Raw genomic sequence first — 17,169 nt, 5'->3', positions numbered from 1 at the left:
AAATTGAAAAAAAAAAAAAAATCCACCGAAAAAGCAAAAAAAAAAAAAAAAATAATAATAATAAAATAATCAAAAGAGAATGCAACAGACGGCGAGGGAAGCGGAGGCTCAGGCGATCGGAGAGAAGAAGGTGAAAGATCTGATGAAGGACAACAAGCGGTTGGTGGAGGTGCCGTATTCAGCCTCTCTCGCTCACACAATGAACGTTCTCGTCGCTAACCGCGTTGTGGCGGTCCCCGTGGCGGCGCCGCCTGGCCAATGGATCGGTGCCGGTGGATCCATGATCATGGAGACTGATAAGCAGACTGGGGTTCTTAGAAAGCACTATATTGGGATGGTGACCATGCTTGATATCTTGGCTCATATTGCTGGCGAGGAGGATGGTCCTGGTCTCGTCGATCTCGAACGGAAGATGGCGGTTCCGGTGTCGTCGATTATTGGTAATAACGTTGAAGGGTTGAGTCTCTGGACTTTGAGCCCCAACACCAGGTTTGTTTGATTCAGAGATTATGCTGAATTATCCTAACGTTTTCTAATCATAATGTTCTTACTCAAATAATATATTCGAATATTTATTATATTATAATATAATATCTTATAAAAATATTTATTTATCAACGTGGGATTCACTCCTAATAACCCTCAACAATCCTCTCATGAGGCTTATGGAGTTCTGGAATAGGCTCGACTCCTTTCTCTAGAGCCCTCGAACAAAGTACCATTTGTTCGACACTTTAGTCACTTTTGACTACACCTTCGAGGCTCACAGTTCTTTGTTCCATATTTGAGGATTGTATTGACATGGTTAAGTTTAGGTCATGGATCTGATACATGTTAAGAATCACAATGGTCCAAAATGGTATGATATTTCTCATTCATGATCTTTCACTAAATTAACCAACGTGAACTCACTCTCAATAACCCTGAGCCTTTTAAATAAAATATTATTTATTTATTTAATATATTATGATGAATAGTCATTTGGTAATTGATTGTGAATGTGGTGATTAAGTTTTTTGGTTTGGGTTATTGACGATGTTGTTGACAGCATATTAGAGTGTATGGAGTTATTCAGCATGGGGATCCACCGGGCGATGGTGCCCATCGATGGGGAGGCGGCTGGGGTGGAGCTGGTCAAGTCGGCATCCAGCTACAGAATGCTGACACAAATGGACGTGTTGAGGTTTCTAAGTCAACAAATCCCAGAAATGCAACAGACTTTGGGACAAAGTGTGAAGGAAATGGGAGCCATTAATGAAAATGTTATGGCCATTACAGATAAAACCAAAGTAATCGAAGCCATAAAGTGCATGAAATCTAGCTTTCTCAATGCTGTTCCTATTGTTAGAAGCACACAGCTGGGCGGCGACCACACCCACACCCAGCTTTTTACCGTATGTCCAAGTGAACAATATCATATCCTACCATTGTGGAGATTTGTGATTCCTAACATTCTTAATCCTCTTAGGGGAGAGGAAGAAAGCTAGGTGGGACGTTTTCTGCGACGGATCTGAGAGGGTGTCACCTCGCGACGCTGCAGACGTGGCTGCAGCAGACGGCATTGGAGTTCACGGAGACGATCGGGAAGAGCGCGCTGCTGGAGGGGACGACGGCGGGAGGGAGAGAACTGGTGACGTGCGGAGAGGAAAGCTCGATGAAGGAAGTGATGGAGAAGGTAGTGTCGAAACATGTGCATAGAATTTGGGTGACTGATGAACATGGTTTGCTGCTTGGGCTGATCTCTTTGTCGGACATGATTAGAGCTATTAGGGTTTCACTTCTGTCTCAAATACAAACCTGACCTGATAGCCCTCCCTATCTCTTTATATTTATGTTTGTATGTTTTGTTTATATTTATGTTCGATTATGAGTGGGAGTTTGTTGAGCATTCTCTCTTGATTTGGTTGACCACTTGGTGTATTTGATTGATAATAACTCAAAAGATTTTAAAGCGTTTGGATGACTTGTATACCAATGGTACAGTAGCTAGTTGTAGCTAGTTCAGCTTATCACTCTAAAATTTTTTTACATTGATCGGAGAGAAAAGACGTGCCCACAGAACTTCTCTTAGGAAAAAGAAATTAAACATTATTGGACATACCAAATTAATGATCAGGGAACAATACATATATGATATCTCTAGTGTTGAACATACTAAATTATAATTTTGATCATAAATGTGATGTGTAGCTTTTATTTAACGATCTACATCATTTTAAAAAATATTTAATAGTTCATTAAAATTACGTTCAACATGTTCTTTTTAAAAGAATATTGTACCTAGTGGGGAGCTTCATGGTACCTACATCACACGTCAAACAACATAGTAATCTACGTATACCATATGAATAGACGATTTAATTGAATAATTATTTCAAATTCAATGCCTTTAAATACAAGATCATGGCGTGCAATTCATCAACATTAAATTATAAATGAATAAATTATAAATGAATAAATTATAAATGAATAAATTATAAATGAATAAATATGATGCTAAATTCCAAATTACATAAGGATTGAGGCGACGGCACCCGTAACAGTATTATCATGCTTGATAAGATTTGTGTGTGAGATGGAGGGTGGAGAGTGTGGTACACGCGGCAAGACTCCATTGGATGCCATTATCCGTAGTTGGATTTGGTGTTTGAGAAGAAAGAGAAATAAATAAAAGATAAAGAGAGAAAAAACAAATTCAAATAATAATAATTACTGGAATACTATTTCGTTCCTCCTAAATCCCTAATCCACAAAAAGTTTTTATTGGTGGGAATATCATCATCTTCATTAAGAATTTTGTGTGAAGTTATTTAATTATTTAAAGATATACTTATAAAAAATATAGTCTAAAAAAATATCTCTAAATTTTTTAATTTAATAACATTGTCTGAAACCGATATTTTTATTAATTTAATATATTTTTATTTTTTAAAAATGAAAAATTCACATGTAAAATGTGGAGTGTCAATAATTATTCCCACCAATGACGTGGAAATTTTGAGTAATAGTCTTTTTTGTCTAGTGGTGGGCCCCATGAAGTCTGCCTCTAACAATTTGAATAAATTATTTTTTAATAAAAAAACAACAATTTTAATAATTTTAATAAAAAAGTTGAAATTTGAAACACGTTTATGTCATATTAAGTAATTAAACTAATCAATTTTTTGTTACACAGCTCTAATTGAAACAAAAGATTATTACAACTGAACCCTAAAATTAGTATAATTAAAATATTAAACCATCTAAAAGCACAATTATTGTTATTATTATTATTATTATTATAATAATAATAAATATTCTTAATTTGGAAATGTTATTTTTACTTAAAAATGCATATGGGTGCATTAAAGGCAACTAGGAAATAAAAATTGAATAAACCAACAATTGAGTATGTGTAATCGTATGTGAGATTACACGTTGGTTGGAGAGGGAACAAATTATTTTTTTATAAAAGTGTGAAAATCTCTTACTAATAGACATGTTTTAAAACGGTAGAGCAGATCATGATAATATATTAAAAGGCCTGGGGCTTGAGATGTTACCCAGGAAAGACTAGGGTTTCAATTAATTATCAATAGCTCAGCCACGGAACACCAATCTCTCACCTACTTTATCATTAAGAATTCGCCATTTTTCCCCCTCACATTTTTAAGAAAAATCTGAGATCTCTGAAATTTCCCCATCCCCATCCTCTTCCTCGATACCTCCGCCACCAAACCCCGATCTATAAAACTCTCCCACCCTTCCTTCAATGCGCTCCTCCGCGATCTCCGATGGCATCCAACGGTGCTGCAACAACACTAACCGGCAATCTCCGGCATAGAATAGATAGCCGCAACGGAAACGGTATAGGAAACGGAAACGGAAAGGACGGAGGGAAGATGACGAACAAGGATTTCCACAGCGGCGATGGCGGCGGACACTATTATAAAGGGTTCCGGAAGGCGTCGTGTATGAGATGGACGGTGGAAGATGTGGCACACGTGGCGAGGTATCACTGGATACCGTGCGTTTTCGCTATGGGTCTGTTGTTCTTTATGGGCGTGGAGTACACTCTCCGGATGGTTCCGCCGGCTTCTCCACCGTTCGATTTGGGGTTTGCGCTCACGCGCCCGGTGCATCGCGTGTTGTCCTCGTGGCCAGAGCTGAATACGCTGCTAGCGGCTCTGAACACGGTTAGCCTTTTGTTTTCCCAACTTTACTCGACCAATCAGTTATCGTCCTTATATTAATGCATGCCTGAATTATTAATTTCTTTTTATTTTCTGAGTTCTGTGCAATAGTTATAATTTTCTAATGATTTATTTTAGAATCAAATTTAAAAAAATTTAAAAAATAGTTTTAATTATTTGGATGAAAAATTGTAGGTGTTTGTGGGAATGCAAACAACATATATATTATGGAGTTGGCTAATCGAAGGCCGACCAAGGGCCACCATTTCGGCCTTGTTCATGTTCACTTGCCGTGGCATTCTCGGCTATTCCACCCAACTTCCACTCCCTCAGGTGTGTCTTGTGTCATGGTCATGCTCTATTATGCTCGAGCATTTACTTGATTTTGGTTTTAAAATGTGTTAGAAGAACACACTCTCCACAATCGGAATGATATTGTTCACTTTCAGCATAAGCTCTCATAACTTTGTTCTGGGCTCCCCCAAAAGTTCTCATACAAATGGGTACAAATGGGGAGGGTACTTTTTTTATTATAAACCTATGATTATTCCCTAAATTAGCAGATGTGGGACTTTCATAATCCAACACCTCCCCTCGAACAAATTACGCCTCCCCTTAATCGAGGCTCGACTCCTTTGGAGTCTTAGTAATTTTTTACTGCCTTCTAGGAGGCTTGACTCTTTTTCGTTTGGAGTCCTTTGTTCGTCTTAGTCATTTTTTACTACCTTCTAGGAGGCTTGACTCTTTTTCGTTTGGAGTCCTTTGTTCGTCTTAGTCATTTTTTACTACCTTCTAGGAGGCTTGACTCTTTTTCGTTTGGAGTCCTTTGTTCGTCTTAGTCATTTTTTACTACCTTCTAGGGGGCTTGACCCTTTTTCATTTGGAGTCCTTTGTTTGTCTTAGTCATTTTTTACTAACTTCTAGGAGGCTTGACTCTTTTTTTTTTGGAGTCCTTTGTTCGTCTTAGTCATTTTTTACTACCTTCTAGGAGGCTTGACCCTTTTTCATTTGGAGTCCTTTGTTCGTCTTAGTCATTTTTTACTCCCTTCTAGGAGGCTTGACCCTTTTTCATTTGGAGTCCTTTGTTCGTCTTAGTCATTTTTTACTCCCTTCTAGGAGGCTTGACCCTTTTTCATTTGGAGTCCTTTGTTCGTCTTAGTCATTTTTTACTCCCTTCTAGGAGGCTTGACCCTTTTTCATTTGGAGTCCTTTGTTCGTCTTAGTCATTTTTTACTCCCTTCTAGGAGGCTTGACCCTTTTTCATTTGGAGTCCTTTGTTCGTCTTAGTCATTTTTTACTCCCTTCTAGGAGGCTTGACCCTTTTTCATTTGGAGTCCTTTGTTCGTCTTAGTCATTTTTTACTCCCTTCTAGGAGGCTTGACCCTTTTTCATTTGGAGTCCTTTGTTCGTCTTAGTCATTTTTTACTCCCTTCTAGGAGGCTTGACCCTTTTTCATTTGGAGTCCTTTGTTCGTCTTAGTCATTTTTTACTCCCTTCTAGGAGGCTTGACCCTTTTTCATTTGGAGTCCTTTGTTCGTCTTAGTCATTTTTTACTCCCTTCTAGGAGGCTTGACCCTTTTTCATTTGGAGTCCTTTGTTCGTCTTAGTCATTTTTTACTCCCTTCTAGGAGGCTTGACCCTTTTTCATTTGGAGTCCTTTGTTCGTCTTAGTCATTTTTTACTCCCTTCTAGGAGGCTTGACCCTTTTTCATTTGGAGTCCTTTGTTCGTCTTAGTCATTTTTTACTCCCTTCTAGGAGGCTTGACCCTTTTTCATTTGGAGTCCTTTGTTCGTCTTAGTCATTTTTTACTCCCTTCTAGGAGGCTTGACCCTTTTTCATTTGGAGTCCTTTGTTCGTCTTAGTCATTTTTTACTCCCTTCTAGGAGGCTTGACCCTTTTTCATTTGGAGTCCTTTGTTCGTCTTAGTCATTTTTTACTCCCTTCTAGGAGGCTTGACCCTTTTTCATTTGGAGTCCTTTGTTCGTCTTAGTCATTTTTTACTCCCTTCTAGGAGGCTTGACCCTTTTTCATTTGGAGTCCTTTGTTCGTCTTAGTCATTTTTTACTCCCTTCTAGGAGGCTTGACCCTTTTTCATTTGGAGTCCTTTGTTCGTCTTAGTCATTTTTTACTCCCTTCTAGGAGGCTTGACCCTTTTTCATTTGGAGTCCTTTGTTCGTCTTAGTCATTTTTTACTCCCTTCTAGGAGGCTTGACCCTTTTTCATTTGGAGTCCTTTGTTCGTCTTAGTCATTTTTTACTCCCTTCTAGGAGGCTTGACCCTTTTTCATTTGGAGTCCTTTGTTCGTCTTAGTCATTTTTTACTCCCTTCTAGGAGGCTTGACCCTTTTTCATTTGGAGTCCTTTGTTCGTCTTAGTCATTTTTTACTCCCTTCTAGGAGGCTTGACCCTTTTTCATTTGGAGTCCTTTGTTCGTCTTAGTCATTTTTTACTCCCTTCTAGGAGGCTTGACCCTTTTTCATTTGGAGTCCTTTGTTCGTCTTAGTCATTTTTTACTCCCTTCTAGGAGGCTTGACCCTTTTTCATTTGGAGTCCTTTGTTCGTCTTAGTCATTTTTTACTCCCTTCTAGGAGGCTTGACCCTTTTTCATTTGGAGTCCTTTGTTCGTCTTAGTCATTTTTTACTCCCTTCTAGGAGGCTTGACCCTTTTTCATTTGGAGTCCTTTGTTCGTCTTAGTCATTTTTTACTCCCTTCTAGGAGGCTTGACCCTTTTTCATTTGGAGTCCTTTGTTCGTCTTAGTCATTTTTTACTCCCTTCTAGGAGGCTTGACCCTTTTTCATTTGGAGTCCTTTGTTCGTCTTAGTCATTTTTTACTCCCTTCTAGGAGGCTTGACCCTTTTTCATTTGGAGTCCTTTGTTCGTCTTAGTCATTTTTTACTACCTTCTAGGAGGCTTGACTCTTTTTCATTTGGAGTCCTTTGTTCGTCTTAGTCATTTTTTACTACCTTCTAGGAGGCTTGACTCTTTTTCGTTTGGAGTCCTTTGTTCGTCTTAGTCATTTTTTACTACCTTCTAGGAGGCTTGACTCTTTTTCGTTTGGAGTCCTTTGTTCGTCTTAGTCATTTTTTACTGCCTTCTAGGAGGCTTGACCCTTTTTCATTTGGAGTCCTTTGTTCGTCTTAGTCATTTTTTACTACCTTCTAGGAGGCTTGACCCTTTTTCGTTTGGAGTCCTTTGTTCGTCTTAGTCATTTTTTACTACCTTCCAGGAGGCTTGACTCTTTTTCGTTTGGAGTCCTTTGTTCGTCTTAGTCATTTTTTGCTGCCTTCTAGGAGGCTTGACTCTTTTTCGTTTGGAGTCCTTTGTTCGTCTTAGTCATTTTTTACTACCTTCTAGGAGGCTTGACCCTTTTTCATTTGGAGTCCTTTGTTCGTCTTAGTCATTTTTTACTACCTTCTAGGAGGCTTGACCCTTTTTCATTTGGAGTCCTTTGTTCGTCTTAGTCATTTTTTGCTGCCTTCTAGGAGGCTTGACTCTTTTTCGTTTGGAGTCCTTTGTTCGTCTTAGTCATTTTTTACTACCTTCTAGGAGGCTTGGCTCTTTTTCGTTTGGAGTCCTTTGTTCGTCTTAGTCATTTTTTACTACCTTCTAGGAGGCTTGGCTCTTTTTCGTTTGGAGTCCTTTGTTCGTCTTAGTCATTTTTTACTACCTTCTAGGAGGCTTGGCTCTTTTTCGTTTGGAGTCCTTTGTTCGTTTTAGTCATTTTTTACTACCTTCTAGGAGGCTTGACCCTTTTTCATTTGGAGTCCTTTGTTCGTCTTAGTCATTTTTTACTACCTTCTAGGAGGCTTGACTCTTTTTCGTTTGGAGTCCTTTGTTCGTCTTAGTCATTTTTTACTACCTTCTAGGGGGCTTGACCCTTTTTCATTTGGAGTCCTTTGTTTGTCTTAGTCATTTTTTACTAACTTCTAGGAGGCTTGACTCTTTTTTTTTTTGGAGTCATTTGTTCGTCTTAGTCATTTTTTACTAACTTCTAAGAGGTTAGACTTTTTTTCTTTTGGAGTCATTTGTTCGTTTTAGTCATTTTTTACTACCTTCTAGGAGGTTTTTTTTCTTTTGGAGTCCTTTGTTCGTCTTAGTCATTTTTTACTACCTTCTAGGAGGCTTGACCCTTTTTCATTTGGAGTCCTTTGTTCGTCTTAGTCATTTTTTACTACCTTCTAGGGGGCTTGACCCTTTTTCATTTGGAGTCCTTTGTTCGTCTTAGTCATTTTTTACTACCTTCTAGGAGGCTTGACCCTTTTTCATTTGGAGTCCTTTGTTCGTCTTAGTCATTTTTTACTAGCTTCTAGGAGGCTTGACCCTTTTTCATTTGGAGTCCTTTGTTCGTCTTAGTCATTTTTTACTACCTTCTAGGAGGCTTGACCCTTTTTCATTTGGAGTCCTTTGTTCGTCTTAGTCATTTTTTACTACCTTCTAGGAGGCTTGACTCTTTTTCGTTTGGAGTCCTTTGTTCGTCTTAGTCATTTTTTACTACCTTCTAGGAGGCTTGACTCTTTTTCGTTTGGAGTCCTTTGTTCGTCTTAGTCATTTTTTACTACCTTCTAGGAGGCTTGACTCTTTTTCGTTTGGAGTCCTTTGTTCGTCTTAGTCATTTTTTACTACCTTCCAGGAGGCTTGACTCTTTTTCGTTTGGAGTCCTTTGTTCGTCTTAGTCATTTTTTACTACCTTCTAGGAGGCTTGACCCTTTTTCATTTGGAGTCCTTTGTTCGTCTTAGTCATTTTTTACTACCTTCTAGGAGGCTTGACCCTTTTTCATTTGGAGTCCTTTGTTCGTCTTAGTCATTTTTTACTAACTTCTAGGAGGCTTGACTCTTTTTTTTTTGGAGTCATTTGTTCGTCTTAGTCATTTTTTACTAACTTCTAGGAGGCTTGACTTTTTTTCTTTTGGAGTCATTTGTTCGTTTTAGTCATTTTTTACTACCTTCTAGGAGGTTTTTTTTCTTTCTTTTGGAGTCCTTTGTTCGTCTTAGACATTTTTTATTGCCTTCTAGGAGGCTTGACTTTTTTTTCATTTCCTCGATATTGGAGGATTTACCAATCTATTGACACGACTAAGTTTAGTGCATGGCTCTGGTACATGTTATGATATGCTCCACTTTGAGCATAAGCTCTCATGCTTTGCTTTGGGTTTCCTAAAAAGCCTCGTACTAATGGAAAGAGTATTATTTGATTATAAACCCATGATCATTCCCTAGATTAGCCGATGCTTGACTTTCATAATCCAACAAAATGTAGGGATTTCTCGGGTCGGAGATGGATTTTCCAGTGGGAAACGTATCGTTCTTCTTGTTCTTCTCCGGTCACGTGGCGGGATCGGTGATAGCATCGCTCGACATGCGGCGGATGCGACGGTGGGGGATGGCTTGGATGTTCGACTTCCTCAACCTCCTCCAAGCGATTAGATTGTTGGGTACTCGAGGTCACTATACGATTGACTTGGCGGTGGGCGTGGGAGCCGGGATTCTTTTCGACTCGCTTGCGGGGCATTATTATGAAGCCAGCCAGAGGAAGAACATTGAGGACACTAAGTTAGCTAAAACCTTTGCATAATTGGTTGTGTTCACCCCAAACCACAGATTATTAGGAGAGAAGACCCGATTGGAGGACAATTTTAATTAGTATGTTGGACTTTATTTTTATCTACAATTCATGGTTAATGCTTTTTATTTTATTAATTCATATTTTTAATTTATTTTCTATGCAAAGGATATATTATTAAACTCGTTTAATCTTGGTTTATTTCTTACCGAGGCGTTCTAATTAAGTTGCAGAATGGGCCAGCATCAAATAGTGTAAAGCCCAAAGTCCAAGGCCCAATGCTACCTTCGGCCCTTTATTTAAAATTAATTTACTTCATTAAATTTATTGCTTTTATGTTTTTTCCATGGGATCGTGAAAAGAAAAATATATGATTCTTAACCAATAAAGTTTATATCTTATTTATCATCCCATTTAATATTGGTTTTTTTAGAATTTTTGTTTCTTTTGACTTCTTGTTTGATATGATATGGTCGCGCGTTTCTTACTTTTTCGTTTCTAAGAGTGAAAACTATCTTAGCAAATTATGTTTAACCATGAAATTCTTATTTTTGAGCTATCGAAAAAAGGTGTGTATTGTTAGTATAAGTAGTAACTTTCATTTCTTTTAAGTTTTTTTCTTAGTCATCCTAATTTTAGGATTGTTCTAGTCTCGATCCATTTATGTGCCCTTCTTTTACTCGAATGTCATGTGACAGAGTATTTGTATCACACATATCTGTGACAGAGTATTTGTATCACACATATCTGTGACAGAATATTTGTATCACACATATCAATTTGAGGGGAAAGAAGTTAGTATTCCACATTCATATGCTTTTGCACTGAGGCTGATAGCGGGAAGGCCTAAAGATCATAAATCAAGGATGAGATAGGAATATTGGCATTCCAGCCCAACATACTCTGATGAATGGGTCGGTCACTTGATCCAAAGACAATAAAAGGGATCGACAAGAGCAAGAAGAATTAACGAGACGGGAAGAAGAATTAACGAGACGGGAACAAGATTTTAGTATTAGCGATTTTGTGCTACACTCCAACAACCTCTTTCCCACCCTTAATAAAATGAATATCATAAATGAATAACAACGCCATAATTAGCCTAGTTTCTATATCATATAAATTAAATGGTGCCTCATTTTTCCCGGCTCACACCTCATACATGAACTACCTTAAAATTTCTTTAATTACACGCTTAGTTTCTTAAATTATCTATTTTGGCTGGTTACTTGTAGTCGTTAGTCTCATGATTTTAAAATGTGATTGTTATGGAGAAGTTTTCATACACTCACAAGGAATACTTCATTTTCCTCTTCAACTGATGTGAGATCTCACAATCCACTCTCCTTGGGAGGCCCAGCGTCCTCACGAGCATACCGCTCGATATTTAGCTCTAATACTATTTGTAATAACTCAAGTCCACCGTTAACACATATTATTTATTTTAGCCCAAAACATAACAGGTCAAAGCAAATACTATCTACTAGCAGTGAAATTAGACCGCAACGTAGTGTAACACTGTGACCTAATCATTCAAAACCCACCTACACAAATATTTGGAGAAATTTTTTGGTGCATTAAGTTGAGATGAGTATGGAGACAGCAATATTTATTATTATTATTAATTATCCATTTATTTACGTGGACATCACTTAGCTAAAATTAGTGGCTTCGTTTGTACGACGTTTACGTTGTTGCATGATTTAAAATAAATTAGACACGTGTATTTAAGAAGTATTTTGTATCCAAAACTATTATGAGTAGTTATCGAAATAAATGTAGACTGTTTCAACAACTATTAAGTTTAACTTTTATTACATGCCACCTACCATAGTCCTTTACATCAGGGTTCTTGGTTCTCCACATATTGAGTAAGCTTGCCCGAATTTCATCAGCGGAGTGAGTCGTCGGGCATGTTTGGGGGCACTTGAGTCAGCCGCGCCCGACTGTGTCTTGACCCCTATCCACCTCAACCGAAACAGAATAAGGAGAAAGAAGATCTTGGATAAAAATCTACAACGCACGTCAACGGAACCTTTGACTTTATGACCTGAACTTGACTGAAAATCCTCGTGTCACCGGTTCAAATCTGGTTCTTGGCCCAAACCTCCACTTCTCCCACTACATCTCTTTTATATTTTGTCTCTAGAACGATGAAAGCTATGTTACAGTATTAAAGTTTTATTTTTTTTTAATATCATATTAAGTTGAACTTGATTTTGTGTTACTGTATTAACAACATGTGGCAATGAAAGTATATAGTTTAAAATGAAACATGTAATATGAACACAATTACATATGATCCAAAATATAGGTTTGAAATGGTTTAAATGGGTAGCCTCCCAACCCTAAGCAGGTGTGAGATGAAGGGTTTGAATTTTTATTGATCCCAATTAATTTGGCAGATGGAGGGTTATTTAATGCTCTATTTTGTTTTCAACTTTTTGCACATGCTCCATTTCACCTAATTTGTCATCTGCCCCTCCATTTCCCAAAGTTGTTAGTGAGCTCAGCCCTTTCGACACGGATGCGTAAGATTCCATATTGGTAAGACATGAGAACCAAACCTTTCTTTTTTATATAAAGATCGTGAAAATCTCTCTCTAGTAGATGCATTTTAAAACGAACAATATAGTGATGAATTTGGACGGTTACAAATAGTATCAAAGCTAGACATTGGGTAGTGCGCTAACTAGGACGTTAGAAACCCTGACAGCGAGATTTTGAGATCCCATATTGATTAAACATAGTTTATCTTGATATCATTTTTGTATGGGTATGGTCCACATTTGAAGTGGAAAAAGAAGAGATATTGAAGAAGTTGAGAGAAGATCCATCCACCTTACTATTAGGTGGGAACTTTTGGCATATCTAGTTGAGATGATGTAGATATTAATAGGGCAGCTATTAATATCTTAGACCTGAGAATGACTATTTCTGTTTGATCAACATTTGTAGACACTGACCTTCTTACCTTTTTTTTAAAGACCTAAGGAACCATTAATTAAAGGATGCCAGTCTAAATTTCATTGTAAGATTTCACACAGTTGGATGATGTTGGAGTGGAAAACAAAACATTTCTTATAAGGGTGTGGAAACCTCTCCTTAGTAGACACATTTTAAAACTATGAGGCTGACAACGATCCATATCGAACGAAAACAAACAATATCTGCTAGCGGTGAATTAGGGTTGTTACAAATGGTATTAGAGCTAGACACTGAATGTCAATGCGAATGTTGGGCTTTCAAATAGGCGAGAGGAGAACGAAACATTCCTTATAAAAGTGTGGAAGTCTCTTCTTAAAAGACGCATTTTAAAATCGTGAGGTTGAACAAGTCAAAGCGAACTTGGGCTGTTACATTCAAATCTTTGACTTATTGATAGAAGATATATAGCTATGAACAAAATTACTATATTTAATAGATTTTAAGAGTACACTCATTTCAATAATTATATTTATCCTTTAGGCATTAACCTCATTTGTTTAGAAGTTTCATATAGACATTTGTTGGGTGGAATTATCAATGTTGTCCCGTTATATTTGATAAATAAATAAACAAATTTCAATTACGTGTTGTTAACCATAAATTGGATTGAGCAATTTCTTTTAAATTTCTTCTTCCATATAGCTGCTAAAACCACTCACCTACCCCACAACATAATTTCTCAAATTGCATGCAAACCATTTAATTTAAAATAATAATAATAATAAAATGGAACCCTTTTTACTATAAATAAAGGCCGAAGCATTTGAGCATTTGAGCATTTGAGCTGAGGCAGTGCTACTTCCAAAGTCCCATACTCTCTCTTGTCTTTGCTCTCTGCCATTAACGTCCCGTTTTCCTCTAATGGAAGAGCTTGAAGATAGAAACAATGATCAGAAGGCTATGGCGGTCGAAGATGAAGCTCCGGTGAGGTCGGGACGACGGCCGATTTTCGAAAGAAAATGGACAAGTGTAGACAAACGTACTGCTGCTGCTGTTTTGGGTATGCATTTGCTTTGTCTCTTGGCGCCATTTCACTTCACTTGGCCAGCCTTCTGGCTTGCCGTTGTACTCTACATTATCACGGGCATGTTCGGTTTGACACTTTCGTATCACCGACATCTCACGCACAAGAGTTTCAAACTTCCCAAATGGCTTGAATACATGTTCGCTTATTTTGGGGTCCATGCCTATCAGGTTAATCATACGTCGTTTACCATTCTCTAGTTTCATTTTCATTTCCTTTGGGATTGTTAAGCCTTTGTTTTGATGTGATTTGATAGGGTGACCCGATTGATTGGGTGAGTACGCATAGGTATCATCATCAGTTTGCTGATACTGAAAGAGATCCACACACTCCGACACAAGGATTTTGGTTCGGTCACGTTGCGTGGATATTTGATTCGTATGGTTTGACTAAAAAAGTTAGTCCGAAACACGTTGAAAATTTTGAGGAAGGAAATCGAAAACCAAAGCCTTTTAGAAATATTTTTGTGGGATATTTGAAGTATGGAAGACCAAACAATGTGGAGGATTTACAAAAGCAGGCCTTTTATAGGTTTCTTCGAAGAACATACATTCTTCATCATGTTGGTCTTGCAGTTGTCCTCTATGCTGTCGGAGGGCTTCCCTTCCTCGTTTGGGGATTGGTAAGATTGTTTCCTCATGCAATATCATTTTACTTTTAGGGTTAAAATGTTTCGTGGATTTTCTTATAATGATCATGCATAGGAATTGATAACAATATAATATATAAAAAAAAAAACATAATATTAACATAAAAACATATAGCTATGAACGTTGCTAACATGAACATAAAGAAGGTTAGAAATCACGGATCTCTACGATGAAATGAATATTGTATTGTCAGAATTTAGTACAACTTATTGCTGGCTTGAATGAGTCAAATTATTTATTTTCATTAGGAGTCTATTAGTTTTATTTCTGCAATTAAATTAGTTGTACACTTAAATATTTATGTACAATTAAGTTGAGTTTTTAGAGTAGTTATTTCAGTTTTGTCTGTATTATCTTGTTTGAGTAATAATGATTTTAGATTTATGGACACTTAATGGTTATATATTGTGTCACTTATGACTTTACTTTTAGTTTCCTCAAAAGGTGATGTATTCGTAACTTATAAACTCACGACTCCTCTCTCAATAATACTCAACAAAAAAATTTATTGAAAAAATGAATGGTAACGGTTTGAATTGATTGAAAAAATGTAGGGAGTGAGGATCGTAAGCTTTCAACATTTCACATTCGCGGTAAATTCTTTGGGCCATATGTGGGGAAACCAACAATGGAACACCGGGGATCAGTCGAGAAACAACTGGTTCGTCAAAGTTGCTTTCGTTTTTACGTTACGTTTTCTTTTGTTGTCGTTGAGTAAATGAGCTAATGAAACAATTGGTTTTTAGGGTATTGGCATTGCTTGTATTTGGGGAAGGGTGGCACAACAATCACCATGCATTTGAGTATTCAGCTCGACATGGCCTAGAATGGTGGCAGCTGGATGTGACTTGGTGGGTGATTTTGGTTCTTGAAGCTATGGGGTTAGCAACGGATGTGAAATTACCCTCTCAACATCACATGCAGAAATTGGCCATGCAACCTAAATGCGAGTGATTGATCATAAATGTGTTGAATCTCTCTCAAATTTTCATGCTTTTTATTTCTCTATGGTTATAACAACCTTATCGGTCTCGGTTCGATATCGAAACCTTAGTTTTTAAGGTTATGAAATATGTATGGGATATGTTTACGAATAATGTAGGGAACAAAAGGAAAAACTACGTATTTATATTTAAGAAGTGTGTGAGCAATATGTACTTTTATAAGAATTTGTGTGGGTCTTTTCCTATTACTCAAGCTCTCTTCCAAATGTGGTAGTTCGTAATCAATTATAGGTAGATAGATACGCCATATACTTCTACAACATGGACATATGAAAAATGTTAGGATCACAAGGTAGTTGCTACTTATCACTTTAAAATCTCAAATGATCCAATAAGACGTAGACTCAGTTCTTCATCTCTTTTTTGCTGAACTTCAATGCTATTCACAGTCGCTATCATAAGGAGCAAGGAGCAATTTGTTACTCACAGCAAACTCCACGTCTCTATGTAACATCCGAATCCTACTGCTAATAAATTTGTTCGATTTAGCCCGTTACGTATCGTGGTCAGCCTCACAGTTTTAAAATGCGTCTACTAATGAAAAGTTTCCACACTCTTATAACAAATGATTCGTTCTCCTCTCCAACCGATGTGAGATCTCATAATGCGGTCTGCCAGTGAGGACGCTGGCCCCCAAGAGGGTTGAGGAGAATGAAACATTTTTTTTATAAGAGCGTGGAAACCTCTCCCAAACAGACTCGTTTTAAAATTGTGATACTGACGACCATACCTAACAAGTTAAACCAGACAATATCTATTAGATGTGGGCTTGGATTGTTACACTCTACACCTACTACCACAGTAACTCTTCTAACTACAGAAAAGTAAAAACTAAATATGAAATCGTTACGGTGTTCTTTTATTATTTTCAATTCAATATGAATCCATGTTGATTTAATACTAACACTTTTGAAATGGAGAGATTTTGATTGAATGTAAGAGGTGGGTTTTGTTGGCCTATTAATATCAATCAATCAATATATGTATGGCCTACTTCTTGACGTGTTGAACAAATAGATTAAAAGGGTAAGGTTTGATAACGTTTTAAAGCATATAATGATGAAAATAGATAGTAAATTCAGGTTTACACAAAAGGTAAAGTTTACAAAAATGATATTCTGAATTTGATTTAGGTCAGAAAAATGGTTGGGATTTATGATGATGATGGGTATACGCTGCAAAAATAAATGGGTATCCCCAAAAACTCAACCAGCTCTCGTGATGGGTTTCAATATTTATAGATCCCAATTAATTTCACAGATGGAGGTATTATTTTGTTTTCAACTTTTCACACATGCTTTTCACACATGATCTTCTAGTTCTAACATACGACTCATTAAGGACACTGATATGCTTGTAACGGCCTAAACACATCGCTATCACATATGATTCTCTTTAAGCTTTTCTTTCAAAATTAGTTTCCACGTCCTTATAAAAAATATTTCGTTCTCCACTCCAACTGATGTGGGATCTCACAATCCACCTCCCTTCAAGGTTCAGCGTCCTCGTTAACACACTGCCTGATGTCTGGCAATGATAATATTTGTCCTATTTGAGATTCCTCTCAAGGTTTTTAAAATGCGTCTATTAGGAAGAAGTTTCCGCAACTTTATAAGGAATTATTCATTCCCCTCTCTATTTGATGTGGATTCTTGTAGAGTTATTCTCTTAAAACACCGTTGAAAAACATGATATGATCCACACACGAACATCTAAAGCACAAAACATATAAAAACAAGTAGAATTTGGTAACTTTTTGTTTGTGTTCA

The 17,169-nt window shown here is 37.3% G+C and overlaps 3 protein-coding genes across 3 annotated transcripts; all 3 read left to right on the top strand.

The window, feature by feature from the left end:
* The first annotated feature begins 49 nt into the window (after positions 1-49).
* LOC111452612 (SNF1-related protein kinase regulatory subunit gamma-like PV42a) lies at positions 50-1,954 on the top strand. The gene is made up of 3 exons (XM_023093420.1): positions 50-489; positions 1,049-1,394; positions 1,469-1,954. Exons 1-3 carry the CDS (start codon positions 80-82, stop codon positions 1,799-1,801), a joined length of 1,089 nt encoding a protein of 362 aa, XP_022949188.1. The 5' UTR covers positions 50-79; the 3' UTR covers positions 1,802-1,954.
* Positions 1,955-3,594: 1,640 nt separating this feature from the next.
* Positions 3,595-9,871, top strand: LOC111452823 (phosphatidylcholine:diacylglycerol cholinephosphotransferase 1-like). The gene is made up of 3 exons (XM_023093727.1): positions 3,595-4,175; positions 4,368-4,505; positions 9,432-9,871. The coding sequence occupies exons 1-3, from the start codon at positions 3,774-3,776 to the stop codon at positions 9,744-9,746; spliced, it is 855 nt and encodes a 284-aa protein (XP_022949495.1). The 5' UTR covers positions 3,595-3,773; the 3' UTR covers positions 9,747-9,871.
* Positions 9,872-13,495: 3,624 nt separating this feature from the next.
* LOC111452891 (palmitoyl-monogalactosyldiacylglycerol delta-7 desaturase, chloroplastic-like) lies at positions 13,496-15,507 on the top strand. Its single transcript, XM_023093812.1, has 5 exons — positions 13,496-13,916; positions 14,003-14,368; positions 14,951-15,057; positions 15,143-15,406; positions 15,459-15,507. The coding sequence occupies exons 1-4, from the start codon at positions 13,584-13,586 to the stop codon at positions 15,348-15,350; spliced, it is 1,014 nt and encodes a 337-aa protein (XP_022949580.1). The 5' UTR covers positions 13,496-13,583; the 3' UTR covers positions 15,351-15,406; positions 15,459-15,507.
* The last annotated feature ends 1,662 nt before the right edge of the window (positions 15,508-17,169 follow it).

This window comes from Cucurbita moschata, unplaced genomic scaffold (assembly GCF_002738365.1).
Source record: "Cucurbita moschata cultivar Rifu unplaced genomic scaffold, Cmos_1.0 Cmo_Scf00014, whole genome shotgun sequence".
Lineage (NCBI taxonomy): Eukaryota > Viridiplantae > Streptophyta > Magnoliopsida > Cucurbitales > Cucurbitaceae > Cucurbita > Cucurbita moschata.
This window is presented reverse-complemented; position numbering and strand designations above follow the sequence as displayed.

What these genes read in the sequence shown, in the direction of transcription:
- LOC111452612 (XM_023093420.1), top strand. Translation starts at nt 80, where the DNA reads ATGCAACAGACGGCGAGGGAAGCGGAGGCTCAGGCGATCGGAGAGAAG. An exon ending in ACTTTGAGCCCCAACACCAG is followed by an intron (nt 490 to 1,048) that starts GTTTGTTTGATT and finishes TGTTGTTGACAG; the next exon opens with CATATTAGAGTGTATGGAGT. An exon ending in CCCACACCCAGCTTTTTACC is followed by an intron (nt 1,395 to 1,468) that starts GTATGTCCAAGT and finishes TAATCCTCTTAG; the next exon opens with GGGAGAGGAAGAAAGCTAGG.
- LOC111452823 (XM_023093727.1), top strand. Translation starts at nt 3,774, where the DNA reads ATGGCATCCAACGGTGCTGCAACAACACTAACCGGCAATCTCCGGCAT. An exon ending in TGCTAGCGGCTCTGAACACG is followed by an intron (nt 4,176 to 4,367) that starts GTTAGCCTTTTG and finishes GAAAAATTGTAG; the next exon opens with GTGTTTGTGGGAATGCAAAC. An exon ending in CCCAACTTCCACTCCCTCAG is followed by an intron (nt 4,506 to 9,431) that starts GTGTGTCTTGTG and finishes AACAAAATGTAG; the next exon opens with GGATTTCTCGGGTCGGAGAT.
- LOC111452891 (XM_023093812.1), top strand. Translation starts at nt 13,584, where the DNA reads ATGGAAGAGCTTGAAGATAGAAACAATGATCAGAAGGCTATGGCGGTC. An exon ending in TTGGGGTCCATGCCTATCAG is followed by an intron (nt 13,917 to 14,002) that starts GTTAATCATACG and finishes GTGATTTGATAG; the next exon opens with GGTGACCCGATTGATTGGGT. An exon ending in GATCAGTCGAGAAACAACTG is followed by an intron (nt 15,058 to 15,142) that starts GTTCGTCAAAGT and finishes ATTGGTTTTTAG; the next exon opens with GGTATTGGCATTGCTTGTAT.